The 16,711-nt window shown below is 38.5% G+C and overlaps 1 protein-coding gene across 1 annotated transcript in view; it reads right to left on the bottom strand.

Annotated features, from left to right (window-relative positions):
* Window positions 1-16,366, bottom strand: part of pacrg (PARK2 co-regulated) — a 140,219-nt gene extending 123,853 nt beyond the window's left edge. The window contains exon 1 of the mRNA XM_026926144.3: window positions 16,134-16,366. Within this exon, the coding sequence (XP_026781945.1) occupies window positions 16,134-16,211 (78 nt within the window). The 5' untranslated portion in view covers window positions 16,212-16,366. The remainder of the gene's footprint in view (window positions 1-16,133) is intronic.
* Window positions 16,367-16,711: the final 345 nt, after the last annotated feature.

Here is a 16,711-nt window from a genome sequence, read left to right as displayed (position 1 = left end):
TGTGAACTCTATCACGCTACACTCAAGCTACACAGTTACTAGCTTAACTACATTTTTAGCAAGGCAGTAGATGAACTGTTTTCAAAATAACGTCACTTTTTCAGTGCGTCAAAAGGTCTCACAACCACTGCATTTTATTCTTCACTTCTGTATGAGGAAAGCGCACTCACTCTCACTTACACACACACACACACACACACACACACACACACACACACACACACACACGCACGCACGCGCAGATATATATATAATCAGGTATGGGTCATAAAAAAACTTGGGAAAACCTCCACGGTCTGCGCACACATTGTTAGAATATGAACTGAGATTAATTAGAATAATTAACTAGGCTAATTAGTGCACAGGGCACTGCGGGTTTCTGCATGTACAGCACATTGTGTTTTCAAACGGCTAACGCAGAACTGTGCATTACTGCGACCGATTTGACCTCCTTGGGATTTTTCTCAGTTGGAAGTAGAAAGGAGGGAGGACTCCAGCAGATTAACACACACCACACAGATTCATACAGCACTCGGGCTTAAAGGGAAAACGAACGACTTGTACATAATAATTTTTATAATTAACATCTTTAAGTCCAAAATAGGTTAATGGTTTTTCTACATAATAGTATTGCCAGTGTGATTTAACCCTTGCTTCATCTCTACGTAAAGAGAAAGATGCAGCTGTGCTTTAATCCTTCGGTTTGTCCAGCGCTCTCACCTCCTCACCTGTACACTCTGCTCAAACAGATCAGCTCCCAAAGCTTCAAATTTCATCCTACTGCTGCTGCCAAAGCCATCGTGTTTGTCATTTGTCATCCCATATAATGCTAACTAACCAAATTAATGCTTTACAGATTCTCGCCTGAGTCCTGTTTTTTTTTTTTTGGCTAGTTTTTATGAGATAGCAAAGCCTGAGGAAGTCCCCAGTTAACAAGCCCAAGTGCTTATGGTTGTAATGATCACAGAATTGGATGCAATAAGAGACTGTCATTGTGTTATTGTGGTTTGACAACAGAAGAATTTATAAAAATGGCACACCATCATTCAGGCTTTGTGTTCTGGTCTTTTCAAACGAGTGCTGATAAATTGTATCTACAGAGGATTATTATTTCTTGTTTTTATCAATCTCTGGTTTGGATGAAGTCCTTCATTGCTAAACACAACCTCTTTTTGTGACCTTATCCCAAAAGGTCAGGTCAGCTTTATGGCAGGTACGTTTTTATTGATTATTGGGGACAGAGAATGACAACAGCCAGCTCTGTGTGTATTGACGTGAGGAAACATAGCGTGTGTGTGTGTGTGTGTGGGTGTGTGTGGGTGTGTGTGTGTAAGGGCTATTGATCTGCTTTCTGCCATTTCTGTCCTCCTGTTGTGCACCACACGTCTGCCTTTCCTTGATCTGCAAGGTGTGAAATCATTTTGATACAAAGTACAGAACATTCATGAAGTCACCAGAAGATACACCGATGCTCACTAGAGCAAAAATTCCCAGTATCCTTTCACATAATAGTGCTGCTGAAAGCCTTTCACTTACCAGAGAAGTTCAAATCCATGGCTTCTTAAACGGTGAGGACTGTGCCTTCTTTCTTGTTCGTTTCTCAGAAAAGCCACGTTGATATTTTCCCATCAACTGATTGGGAGTAGTTTTAGCTTTAGAATGGCCTCAGTGTTGCGTATTGATCATTTTTGCGTCCGCCTCTCTCTAACCACTATTGACAAAGCCATCCAATCATACTTTCCTAAGCTGGCTGTCTGTAAAGAACAACAATCCAATCCCGGTCTGTGCTCAGACACTGAGGAGAGGAGTTATCTGGAGCAATGCTGTCTCTCCTGCCAATCACTCTGATCAATCAAAGTGGCTGAAAGAGCCACAAAACCATTCTTTCAGGGCTTTAAATCAGTGTATCCTTGTGGGCAATTAACAGACATAGATTGAGAGCTGTGCATTATCAGTAGTCATCACTGTAGTTCTAGATCATTAGGGGGATGTTAAATTCAAGACGTAAATATCCTTTGCTAAAATCTAGAGCGCTTCTCGATTCTTAAACTGCGACACTTTGTTTCCTTTCCTTCCTCACTTCTTAGCTCCTCCCTCTTAGCAAGCGAGGAAAGGAAGCAAGGACAAGAGGAATCAAGAACAAACGCGTTTACCAAGTGAGACGTTCTTGCTCACTGAAGTATTACTCTAAAGCGACTAGAGTGAATTTACTTACTGATGACGTGTTTCTCAGCTGTATTTTGTAATCTGTATTTATAACACATCTGCCTGTACACAACAGTGATTACACACTAAATTATCCTTAATTAAAACAATATTGGACATGTACATGAGACGCTTAATACAGTTCTTTGACCACAAATGCACTTGAGTAGTATAGTGGGATTGAATAGTCTGTTTGGTGTGAGAGCGGATCACCATGGACCACACGCCCAAACGGCCACATGCTCCTCGCCAAACTGCCACCACTTCGGCAACGCTGTTGTGGACAGCCGGGAAGCAAGTCGCTACGAGTGATGAGCACAGCGATGAAGCACGGCTGGCAGTGGATAATCACCGCAGTCGCTTTCTCTCTCTGCATCACTCCATGAGTATAAAAATACGTGAAGAGAGAGGTGAGCAGCTGAGGCCGGAACTGCTCCAGCCACTTGATCAGACCCAAAGCTACCACCAACCCACTGTTCTCCACTCTCTTCCCCTCTTCCTTCCCGTACACACTAAAATAAAGCAGCCTTGCTAGGGTTTTTGAACTGCGCAGCTGTCCCTGAGTGTCTGCGTCCTGCCTGTCGCTGTCCCTACAATCGGAAAGTCCATAAATGGCAACCAAATGGCAATCATTTTACTGGGAAACACTACCAGTCCAAAGCTTGGACACACTAGATTGATACTAATATATTAAATATTTCTAAATCAAAATGTATTTTTTAACAAGTTGTATTCAAAATATTTAAAGCACTAACATTGAAGACTCCTTCCATAAATGTTAAATAAACGTCTCCTTACAGAAAACTTCACCATATCAACACACTCAGATATTTTTCTTTGTTATATAACGACACAATTTTTAATCCTTTCATTGTAAGTCTTAGATTATGTGGAGTGTTCGTACAAAAAACATATAGCTGTTACTATAGAAACAATAATGAGCATATTAATATAAACCTGTGGTCTGAATTACAACTGGCACTACTGTCAGAGCAAATGAATCAGCACCTTCTGACTCAATCAGATTCAAGAATTCAACTGTGCTGTGGTACAAGCAGGCTTATCGGGTGAAGTGCAGCTCCAGTAAAATCAGCCTGTCTCCCAAAACCATGACTGTGAGAATGTGAAGGTGAAGTGCACTCAGAAACTGCTTAAGAACTCTGCTTGTCCATGAACCTGAAAAGGTGTTTAGTCAGAATGCACATTTGTAATGCGAGGAGTTCAGCTGTATGACGCGTTTAGTTTCCGAAGTGTTACAGGAATATATAAGGGCAGTAGGTTCTCCTTTTAGTCACTAAGCATATGGACCACTTTGGTGTTTGTTTAAAAAAAAATTAAAAATAAAAATTGCAAAGAGACCCATGTATGCTACTTGTCCATAATCTGACTGAAGAATCTAACAATTTTATTTAGGAATTGGATTGGTTATCCACTTATCATTACCACTAAAAGACAGGGAGCGCTATTTGGCTAATCTAACACTTTTAAATGGTGTAACTCTAGAAGATCTTTATGGCTTGGTGCCTTATCAGTGGCTAAATGATGCTAAGCGGAGGCCTAGTCTACAATGGCTAGACAATTATACACAAATCACAGAAACTTCGAGTGTTTATACAAGAGAGAACCTAAAGGCATACAAGTCTCTTGATGCTTTCAGCTTTCTTATTTGTGAGCATGTTCAAGACATAATGTTGTACGAACACGACATCGTAAATAAAGTCGAACAAAGTTAGCTAAACGCATCCATTATAGGCAGCTCTTAAGTAAGAACGTGACGTAGACTTAAGTAAGATCTAGCCTTAGATAGTCGTTTCTTGATGTAGATTTTCGGTAAGTTTGTTAAAGCAATATAAATTAGGCACGTTGGATATTCTCCTCAAAGAATTGTCACAAACGTACAATAGACAAGAAAGCTTTTGAGGCTTTTATATGAATTCGCAGTAAGAGAACCTAGGAACACTAATCCCGCCCATCACCCTATCCATAACTATTTCTTCAAACAAGTTGTCATGTACAAATCCTTACAAGTCTGCATTCATGTCAGCAAGCTTGGAAAAATGTCAAACTATATCGCAATAAGACACTGAACTGGCTATTCTTGCCATATTCCTTGTCATTCACAGATCCACCATGTTTTTTTCCCCCATTAAAGGGGTCTGAGTTGCAGGTAGCTGTCATGCTTTTGCAGTGAACCAAGAGCATGTGAGTGACCATAAGTGCTTTAGCTCTGGGTTCTTTTCTGAGCTCTGACGAATACCGTTTTCACACATAGTAGAAACCCTTGGCCACAATTACTTCTGTAACCCTTTACTGTAAATTTACAGGTGATTTCTAACAGGATTTTACAGTAACATACTGTATCTTTTACAGAATGGCTGTAAATATACAGCAGTTTTCTGTTTTCAGCCTGCTTCATTCCTAATACAGTATCATACTGCAGAGACACTGCATTCTGGGATTGATTTTTTTCGTGCTCATTTCAAGTTCTAGAAGTTTCTGTGTCTACCAAATACATTTTAACTTCTCTCCCAACGCGTTAAGTGTTTTATGTCTACTCCTCATGGTTTGATGTGATGATGGGAAGAGATGTTTGTGCCTGTACTGCAGCCAAACTTGATTTGTCTGTGGGACTTTTATGAACAAAACCCAGAATTAATTATTCGTGTTTATAAGATAAGCCGGTGATGTGTGAATTTGTGTGTAGTTTTTAAGCTTTTGGGAGCTTCGGTTTGCTTTTCAAGCGTTGGTTTGCCTGTGACGCAAATAAATGGATAAATGGACGGCGCTGTGTGAGAAGACGGAGAAATAATTTTTCGTCTGAATAATCTAACGTTTGTGCCTGTGACGAGGATCAATGGACTTTGGAGCGTGAGAAGATGATAAATAATTGTTCGTCTGAGTACTGATATGGTAGGGCAATCATTTTTAGAGCTTTTCATTCGAGTTTCTACTTTGTTTCCACGAATGGTTTGACCTTGGGAAATGGTTTGCACTTTTGCTTAGTCCCGAGCAAACAGTTCACTCTGTTCTCAACTCTTCATCCAGTAACTTCGATACTTCACGTTATGCGGCAAAAGTTACCATAAATCTTGCGTACACCCTGCTCTGGTAAAGGTTTCGGTAATATCTGACATCTGAATAATCTGAAGAAGATCCAGTGCTAACATAAGACCAATATGCTCAATTTCACAAGTAACATAATCATTGTTAACTATTAATTGTTAACTGTTAATTGGACTTCAAATGTTTTTTTTAATAAAAAAAAATTACAGCTGACATTTCAGCTTACATGTTCAAAAAACATGTGCAATTTTCTGTTCTTTTCTAAAAAAAAAAAAAAAAAAAAAAAAAAAAAAAAACATTTTAAAACTCCAAGTACATTGTTTTCCATTTCCTATTGCCACTACTGTTACGAAAACGAACAAACTTATGATATTTTAATTATATAATGACAAATAATTAAATAATCAATCTAGCAGTACAGTAAGAAAAGCAGTAGTTACAGTATTCCCCTGTAAAAATACAATATATTGATGTAAACAACACAGTTTAATACTGTAAAATTATGTGATATTACAGTAGGATACTGTATTTGGTAATAACAGTACTATAGTGTAAATGCTGATTACAGTAGTAGTCCTGTAAAAAATATAAAATGTAAGTGGCTGGCAACTCAGCTGCCAGTGTTTTACTGTAAATTTACAGTGAAAAGTTTTATATTGTAGGAGACCTTATGCAGTGGTATATAATGACTATATATTATTTTCATTATAGGAAAATAATCAACAGCAGTGTGATGTGATGCAGCCCTATGCAAAGTGGAGTTACTGTTACCACTCTGAAGTTGATTATTTTCCTTTAACAGCAAGTCACGAAGAGTTAGATTACACTTATACCATATTAAATACATTTGATACCATTAATTAATTAATAGTATTGTTTATCTCGAGGACCTATTTCCTGTGCACACATTATGATTTCATGACCTCGATTTCTATCTTTCTGTAGCTCTTGCTTTATGGACAGTCTATAGGCAGCAGAAAGGAGATAAATCCCCAGTAGGGGCCGTACACCTGGGCTTTTGTGTGATTATTGTGAGTATTGGTGAGTCACGCAGCACCATCAACCTATTGTTCTAATTGTTACACTGTGAAACATTCATAAATTAGATCACAATTATCTACACCAGCTGCTATGTATTGTTTTGTTTGTGATACAAACAAATCCACTGCCCAGATTTTCAGCCCATTAGAAAGTCCATTAGGATGCTGAAAAGTGAAAAGTTCACCGCTTTCACCACATTTTTTTCTGGCCATTTAGTCAGAGGCAGAGAAAGCTCTAATGGAACTACGGTGCCTCTAGTGTTTCTGCTATCACTTAGTTATTGTAAAAGCCCTTCACTTTGTTTTATTGCCTTTCTGTGCTGTGATTCTCTTCCTGCTCTATAAATTAGGCTCCAGTTTATCTCTGGAGCGAAACTCGCCCCTGTCGTTTCTTCCAAACAGCTGGTGCAGCAAGTGCAGGGCTTACGGCCTTGTAATGAAATTACCAGCAATTTTAGAGGCCGTACCCAGAGTTAGTGATTTTGGAGTTGGTGAAGTCCAAAAGTTACATCAATATCTACGCATTGTGTATTCGGAAATGGTTTACGCACTTTTCTGAGTGTGCTATTGATATTATGTAAATTACCTGTAGGTAGGTCACGTCTCTGAAGTGTCTATAAGCCTTCATCCTTCTTGACCTCTTTGACCTTTCAGAAGTCTTCGAAACGTTCAAACACAAGACTTTCCAGTCTATCCTCATGAGTCTTGGAATTCATGGCACAGCATGGCCATGCTTTGTACTTACCTAGAGAGGTAGTCATATCAGGTGACATGGAGGGGATACACATCATCTCCACTGGAGTCCCAAGGCTTAGTGCTGGTTCCTCTTCTGTCCTCCCTCTATATCCCCACTCTCTCAGTGAGGTCATACCCTTACAAGAGTTTTCATACCACTGCTATGCTGAGGTCACTCACCTGAGCCTCTCTTCCCTCAGACCTCAGCACTCATGAACCTCAGCACTCAGCATCTCTGGCATCTCGTCAGCGATGGCAGCTCACCAGCTGAAACTAAATCCCAGTAAGACTGAGCTGCTGTATATTTATGTGTGTGTCCCCATGTCAAGATCTTGTGGTCTCCCTTGACAACACTCAGATCACACCATGTGAAAGTGCATGCAGCTTTGGGGTATTTCTGGACAACCAACTATAATTCTTGTCTCATATCTCTAACCTGACTCGGTCATGCAGGTATCTCCTTTACAACATCAGGGGAATCCGGCCATGTCTATCCACAGGGGCCACTCAGGTGCTTGTTAGGTCCCCTACTACTGTAACTTGCTCCTGGCAGGTCTGCCCTTGCGTACCACCAGACCCCTGCAACTGATCCAGAATGCAGCTGCAAGGCTATTTTCAAGCTCCCCAAGTTCTCCAACATCAGTCCATTTCTGTGTTTCCTCCACTGGCTTCCTTTAGCCAACTGCATCAAATTTAATAAACTGATGCTTATATACAAAATTCGAAAATGGACCTGTGCGCACCGATGTTAAGACATTTATCACGCCTCGCTCTGGCAGTGTGACTGGACTCATCATCCCTCAGGCTGCAGAGAATACAGGCATCAAGACTCTTCTCTGTCTTGGTACCCAGGTGGTGGAATGAACTCCCCCTGGCAGTCTGAACAGCTGAGTCACTGGTGGTCTGAAAATGAAGTCTAAACACCTACTTCTTCACCTCTTCATTTTGTGTGTTTTCTTTCTTGTTGTTCTAAACTCCACCAATAACTAGATGGTATTCTTAGTCCCTGACCTAGTTAACCAACATAAGGATATGCTTTGATAGAGACTACAGAGCATTTCTGCAAGTCTCTCTAGATAAAGTCATCTGATAAATGCTGCAAATATAAATGTAATGTAAATGTCTAGAACACTGCCTTTAAAAAGTATGCAAATATGCAGATGTACCGTTACAATGAGACCATTTTTAAATAAACTTCTACTAAGATTCGAGTATATTGCCATTATACTGCCTGAACAGTCCTGATTGTATTCACATTAATCACTGTATATTTGGTTTAATTTAACAATATGGCTTCTACCCATATTATTCAGATGTAGTTGATCCAGTGCATCCTATTATTTTGCATTTTATATTTTCATATTGTGCACTTAATGAAGCCACAGGATACTAAATCAAGGTCAAGAAATCGTAATGAGCGTACAGGATGTAGGTTATTTTATTACACTTTTAATTCTGTTTTGAGTTGTTAAATTATTAAAATAATGCCAGTGTTTTTGGTTATACATTGTGCCCTTCTGGAAAGGAAACGTGGCCGGGGTTTGAGAGATTAGATGACCGAACACTCGAATGCTCCAATTACAGCTCACTTTAAGATAATTCATAACTTTATCCATTAAAAAAAACTGCTAATTTATAGATGCTGTCTCCTCCGATGTCCGCTTTGTATAAAGAAAATTTTAATTTATTTTAAAAAAAAAAATTCCATTTTTTTTTTTTTTTTTAGGTCAGGAAGAAGTCTGCCATCTTTAAGGATGTACCTTTAATTATTTTTTTTGTATTTACTACTAAATTCCTGTCCCAGCTGAGACCCTGTTTTTATGCATATACACAAACACACAAAATCTGTCACTCTGACGCTTAAAATATTCCATGAGTCACAAGCGCGCACACACACACACACACACACACACACACACACACAGCATATCCTGCATCTAAGAGTTTGAACACAAGCTTCCCTTAGCTCAACTACACGCATGGGCTGATGTGGGAGACTGTGTATAATTAATTAGTTAATTTTAGAGATCATCAGTGTGGTGACTGCATGGTACACACACACACACACACACACACACACACACACACACACACACACACACACACAGAGAGAGAGAGAGAGAGAGAGAGAGAGAGAGAGAGAGAGAGAGAGAGAGAGAGCGCTATGGCCCATAAGCGGCCCATAACACATTAACAAGCCAAAAACGCAACAGTAAACGGGAAACAAAAACAAAACAAAAACCGCAAGAGCAAATTCGGAAAAAACGTCAACATGAACTGAAAAAATGAAGGATTGCACTTTGTAGGTTTTCTAGTAAGTCTAGGGGAAATGATTTAATGTGAAACTACTTGTTACTATAGTGAGGAGTAAATCTTTCCCCTGAATAACCTGGCTTCCTTCAGGCACTATTTCAGCATTCACATATTCATATTAATGCTGTGCATAGGCAAGAGCATTTCTAAAATAACATCATACAGTGAGGTCCAAAAGTCTGAGAGCGCTAGTGAAAACGCTTCTGTTTGGCATTCTTTTTCAATTTAACACAAAGGCTGTCGTTACAAATAATATTATCAGCAACAACTTGAGTGAAAAACAGAATCTTACAAATATTTACAAGTTTCAGAATTTCTTAGTATTTGCTATGTCCCCTTTTTGCACAGACTCCACAAGTTTGTGTAAAACCCGATGATCCGTGTTGGATCAAATCCATCAGCGTGTCGTCTGAACACTTGCTTGGAAAATCTGACCTTTTGTACAAAGCAGTTAACGTGGTCAATATCACAAATTTGCTTACATTTAAATAGTGACCTAGAAATATTGCAGCAGCTTGAATACTGAATAGAATATTGAATTTCTTTCTTTTTTGTTTGAGTATAACAAACTTTCTGTTTATTTCCAGTTTTAAATAAAAAATATCCCAGATTTTCAGTGGGACTTTTGGACCCCACTGTACGTTTGTATGTCAGCCGTCGACACAACGGATCTCGTCACAGGTGAGTTTGTCTATGCGAGTACAGACCGATCCATGACGCGCACATACGGCCACAAACATCACACGAGTAGTTTTCAGTTCCGGAGGTTGTCTTCAGCACTTCTTTTTAACACTTGCACTGACCACCGAGAGATGGAGCACCGTGTTCCAGCTGAATGTAGAAACACATCTTAGGTATGTGGTTATCATTCATCCGAACTACATGCCCGGTCCAGAGGAAGAGAGCGATCATCAACAACGTTTTAATGCAGGTTGTGTCGCATACTGTGAGGAACGCTATTGATGAAATTGATGAAAGTAAGTATGAATAAAAGCAGACACTGATGCACGCTTGGTGCTTGGGCCCGTCAATCGCTGCTCTCAGCTAAATATTGCTGTTGTGTTTTAGGTTTTGCTGTTACATTCCTGATTTGCTGTTGTGTTTTAATTTTTTACAGAGTTTTTATTTGCTGTTTTTATTTACTGTTGTGTTTTTATTTTCTACAGAGTTTTTATTTACTGCTGTGTTTCTCATTTGCTTTTGTGGTTTTTTTTAGTTACTGTTGTGCTTCTCGTTTGCGCTTGTGCTTCTGGGGGGTATTCCACGAAGCGAGCTAATAAAAGCAGGGCTTATATGAAATATCCTCGCTTGACTTAGCGTAACAAGTCAGTCTAGACCAGCGGTGTCCAATCTTATTCACAAAGGGCCAGTGTGGGTGCAGGTTTTCATTCCAATCAAGCAAGACTTATAATTCTACATACAAGTATAAAAACATTATTCCAAATAAAAGCAGCAACTCGGCAATTAGCAAAGCTCAAGAAGCAGCTTGTCAGAAAATATACAACAGAATAAATGCGCAAGAACCTATAATTAAAACAAATAATCAAATAATATAAAAGACCATTTAAATGGGTTCTATAGTCCAAATTAACATGATTAATACAAACTTGATCTACAAAATAGTAGAATATGACAAAGTTGCATAACTAAGGAATATTGAAAGCCACTGAGGAACACTGAAAGGAAAAGTTCATTGAATTTACTTGACTCAGATGTCTACATTGGTTCTGTATGAGTGTATTAAGTCGCAGCCAACAGGATCATGATTGTGTATTTTCAAAGCGCTGGAATAAAAATCCAACACCCCCCCCTTCCCTCGAGCTCAGGATCGAACCGAGGCCCTGGAGCTGTTTTCGCAGCCCACTACACTACTGTGCCACACATAATTGGCTCAAGTTAATTTAACACTAGTTGTAACTGGATTGTGTTAATGCTACCTCACATTCACGCTACATAACTCAAACTAGTAGACTTGATATTTGATATTTGTTGAAATTAAATTTACTATAAGCAATGAGATCACATTTTGATGAAAAACTAAGTATTTTAAGTAAACTCTACATAATATTTTCTCTTAAACCTGACAGACCACATATTCCCTTTTGTCAGTGTGCACTACGGTGGAATGATTTTTCCCGAGTATTGTTTCCGCCCAGCGGGACTACAAAAGCGCAAAGCTCGGCCAGTAGAATTCATCAAGCGAAAATAAGCTTCAAAACTAACCAGACACGTTCAAAACTAACCTGTTGCCATAGTAACTCAGCGGGGCTTACTGTTAGCTTCGTTTGTGGAACCAAAATTGACGGAAATTAGCCGGGCTTGTTGAAATAAACCTGGTTTAGCGAGTTAGCTTGCTTTGTGGAATAACCCCCTGATCTCCTTTTAACATTAACATCCTTTTGTGTTTTTATTTACTGTTGTGTTTTTTGATTTGCCGTTGTGTTTCAGATTTTCTATTGTGCATTTGATTTTACTGTTGCATTTTTGATTTGCTGTTTTTTTTTTATTTATTTACTGTTATGGTTTTTAATTACTGTTGCGTTTCAGATTTTCTGTTGTGCGTTTGATTTTACTTTTGTGTTTTTTTATTTACTGTTATGTTTCTTATTTGCTGTTACAGTACAGGGTTTTGCAATTGTGTTTTTGATTTGTCGTCGTGATTTGTTAAAGTGTTTTGCACTTCCTGTCCACTGGACACACACACACACACACACACACACACATATGGCACCATCAGTAATAACACTATTAACACATTGTGTTTTTATAATGCTGTTTTTTTTTTGTTTTGTTTTGTTTTTAAACTGCTGTTCTTTATAATGAACATCAACATACACTAACTAAATATAACAGCATTTGGGGCTCTCTGACAGATACGGATCCCAAATGCACGGCTACACACCATCACCATCCTAGAATTGTGTTTGTGTCCAGCAGTTCTACCCCGCAGAACGTAGGCTAATAAAATTTAAATAGCCTCACTAGCATAACATGCCTTCGGCGCGTGGGTCCCAGTCAGGGCAGCCTATTTATCTTCAGCTCAGTCTATTAGATCTTTCCTCTCTAAAGAACGATTTCTCTCCATCCTCAGATTCACTTATACTCTCTAATCTCCTCCGTCATTATGGGGTTTATGACTGCACATTAAACTCCCTCCACCTAAACTAGAGTCAACTTTCTGGCCTAAAAACCACAGAGCTGTACTGAACAGATCAATGGGAGTGCCACGTTAAACTGGCATGCTCTCGTATCTATTACAGACTGATCATCTGTCTTCATCAGCACACACACACACACACACACACACACACACACACACACACGGTAAAGTGGCTGGTGTACTAGCCCAAATTTCAGAAAGAAAGAAAGACTCACTAAGATTTGTGTGCGATGGTACGGCTACCACAAACGCCCTCACTTCCTGTCTTAAGTCAATTTTTTTTTTTTTTTTTTTACATAAGACATAATTTCAAAATAATACCAAAGAGACAGATTTATTTCAGTTTTTATTTACTATATCAGATTTTCAGAAGTGGGACAAAAGTTTACATACACTTTGTTAGTATTTGGTGGTAATTGACAGACACTTGTGGAAACCATCCACAACCTTCTCATAATATTTTTCTGGAAATTTCCTCCTGACAGAACTGGTGTAACTCACTCAGGTTTGTGGGCCTCCTTGCTCAGAAACACTTTTTCAGTTTAGTCCAGAAATTTTCTATGGGATTCAGATCAGGGCTTTGTGATGGCCGCTCCAATACTTTCACTTTATTATCTTAAAGCAATTTTGTTATAATTTTGGAGGTATGCTTAGGATCACTGTCCTTTAGACAATGTCTTTTGACCTTTAGAACATTTTAACTTTCTGGGTGATGTCTTGAGGTATTTCTAGATAATCCTCCTTCCTCATGATGCCATCTATTTTCTGAAGTGCATCAGTCCCTTTTCCAGCAAAACTCCCCCACAACATGATGCTGCCACCCCCGTGCTTCACAACAGGGATGGTGTTCTTCAGATTAAAAGCCTCACCCTTTTTCTGCCATACATTATGCTGATCATTACAGCCAAAGAGTTCAACAGTTCAGTTTGTCTCATCTGACCAAACACTCCTCCAAAAAGCTGCTGATCACCTGTAAACTTCAGTCTGACTTTTCTTATGCCGGTCTTGGAGTACAGGCTTCTCCCTTGTGTGAGAGCTTTTCAGGCGATGATGATATAGGACTCTCTTTATGGTGGATTCACATACTTTTGGTACCTGATGCCTCCAACTCCTTCACCAGTTTTTCATTTCACTTTGTTGTTGAAATTCAGTTGAACCTTTAGGACCAAAGTTCATTCAAAGATGGGAGCTAATTCATGGCTCTTTCCTGAAGAATGCAGTGTCTGTGCGGTCCCAAGATTTTTATATTTGCATATAGTTGTTTGTACAGATACTTGTGGTACCTTCAGTTGTTTGGAAATTGCTCCTAAGGAGGAATGAGACTTGTAGAGGGCCACAATTTTGAGGTCTTGGCTGAGCTGCTTGGATTTTCCCATGGTATCAATGGCAAAAAGGTACTGACTCTAAGGGTAGGCCCTTTTATAGCCACAGGTGCATTCCCAATTAACCCCTAATTATGACATTTGGCCAATCAGAAGCTTGTGAAAGTCATTACATCACTTTCTGGAGTTTAAAGAGACAGTCAACTTGGCGTATGTAAACATCTAACCCACTGGAATCTGATATAGTGAATTTAAGCTGAAATAAATCCTAATTGACTTGCCAAAAGATATGTATGGTAACATGAAATGTGTGGAGTTGTTAACTTTTGGCCTCAACTGTATACACAAAACCTGACTAATAATAAATGGCGAAAGGGAACACCATGTTATTTGATAAACAACAACAACAACGATGTATAATCGCTGTGGAACTTTCTGTAACACAATCAAGATGTTTATTTAATATTAATGGAAGGAGAATTATGGACAGATGATTTTCTCAGTAACACAAGAAGCTGCTTATTAAGTCTTATGAACTGCAGGGAGAGAAAAAAAGCGAGGCTGATCAGGGAACGACTGTTTATTGCTATTATAATGTACGTGACTTGTTGTCACAAACATACCACAACATTAAATCTAACTGATAGATGGTTAAAAAGCACAATGTGTTTATTAATAAATTAAAATGACGAGTCTTTGGCAAATCTCTGGCTGTGATATACGAAGAATAAAATACTTTATGTGCTGTTATTGGAAAATAATCAACAAGCATGGCCACACTTATTTCCATAACTATTATAGTATTACTTACCTGACCTCCAAAAGTAAACGCACCTCTATTAGAGCCTACAATAGAAGTCTATCAATACACGTTATTCAGTACCTTAGTGTTTTCCCCTTGCAAGTATAAATCACTGCTGATTGAACATTTTGGAGTTGAAGGCTGCATTCATTAGAACTTAAATGAATTAAACACAGACTCAAAACAAATTATTTACTTATATCCAAATCCTATACCAGGCTCATACCAAGATCATCACAAACACAGCTTGAATACATATGTAAACTTCTGAGCATGTACACACGGTCACCTCAACATTCACTGTGTACAAATTAATACCTTATTTATGTGTCTTGTGCATTCATTCTTATAAAATGCTCTTTATTTAAATATGTGTGTAAATGTGTGTTCATTTGACAGGGTTGTCAGGTCTGAAAACTTCCCATAACTAAAAAAAAAAAACCTTCTACCATCATTACTTCATCATGATGATCATTGCCCAATATATTGAATAATATGCTGAAAAAAACAACATATAGCACATTATAATGAAGCAGTGTTTCCCTAAATGATTCATATTAGTCAATCCATAAATCCATTTTCTGTACCGCTTTTCCTACACAGGGTCGCAGGGAGTCTGGAGCCTATCCCAGGGAACTCAGGGCACAGGGAAGGGGAACAATCGCACACTCTAACACACTCCGGACAATTTGGAAATACCAATCAGGCTACAACACATGTCTTTGGACTAGGGGAGGAAACCCGGAGTACCCGGAGGAAACCCCCGAAGCACAGAGAGAACATGCAAACTCTGGCACACAGGCCGGTGTCGGGATTCGAACCCCGGAGGTGCAAGGCAACAGTCCTGTCCACTAAACTTCCCCCCAAAAAAATTTAAAAATCCCCCTTCCACACCCTATAAACTGCTTCGAAATTCCATCATCATGATGATGATCATTCCTCAATGTACTGTTATATACTGAAAAAAAAAAAACATATAGTACATTTTAATGAGGCAGTGTTTCTAGGATGTGGAAGGGAAGGAGGATTTTTTTAAGTTTTGCGTGTTTTCATTCTAATGAAGACCTGGCAACCCTGTCACATGTAAACACATTTACAATATATAGTGATTAAGTGATTTACAAAGGTTTTTTTATTTTATTTTTCTTTTCATTTGTGTTTTATAACAGTCGTGTAACAGTAAGTTACTTGTTATATTATATTATATTTTATTATATTATATTATATTACTGTTGCTTTTAAATATAACGCCATTAGGCAGTTAGTCATATTGAACTTTTTTTTATTGCTTTTGTTAGTTTTTAAAGCAGAAAAGACGAAAGTCACAACTAAATTACTTTAAAGCCATACAGTAAAGACTTTTTTTTCATATTTTTTAGGCTGTAATGTATGGACCACCTTTTTTTTTTTTTTTTTTTTAAATGTCTGTTTGTTTTGATATTGTGCTAATCCACAGCTAGCCTGCTAGCCTGCTAGCATAGAGCAGAACTTACCACCGAGTTCTTCATAGTTGATTTCACCGTAAATCCTTCCGTCTTCAGCTTTGTTTTCGTTCCATCAAAAGTTCTCATGTTTGTAGACGTCGAATGCCGAGCAAAACCGCTAGAATGAAACTTATCAGTGGCTGGGTAATAAATTTGCTTCTCTAAACACCATAACACCGCTGAAGCTCCTGTTTGGGTTGCTAAGGACACACTGCCGTTGCTAGGCACCAGTTATAGGGGAACTGCAGCACCTGTAGCCCAAACGGAAACCGGAAATAAATCAGTGCATTTACATTTAAATTCCTTTAAATTCTTGATTATCACTGTTTGAATTCTTGCTCCTGATTGTGTTGATTAATTTTCTACAATTATATCATTTTAGCTCTGAGCAGGGCTGTTTGTTTGTTTATTTATTTGTTTGTTTGTTGTTTGTTTGTTTGTTGTTTGTTTGTTTGTTGTTGTTTGGCTGTTGTTTGGTTGTTGTTGTTGTTGTTATTATTATTATTATTATATTAGTAATTTTTGCATCCCTTTTGCATCCCCAGAATGAACAGAATTCATCTTGGATGATGGGAAAAAAAAACAGA

This window comes from Pangasianodon hypophthalmus, chromosome 10, assembly GCF_027358585.1.
Source record: "Pangasianodon hypophthalmus isolate fPanHyp1 chromosome 10, fPanHyp1.pri, whole genome shotgun sequence".
NCBI classification, from domain to species: Eukaryota; Metazoa; Chordata; class Actinopteri; order Siluriformes; family Pangasiidae; genus Pangasianodon; species Pangasianodon hypophthalmus.
Note: the sequence above shows the minus strand (reverse complement) of the source record. Positions and strands in the feature narration are given on the sequence as shown.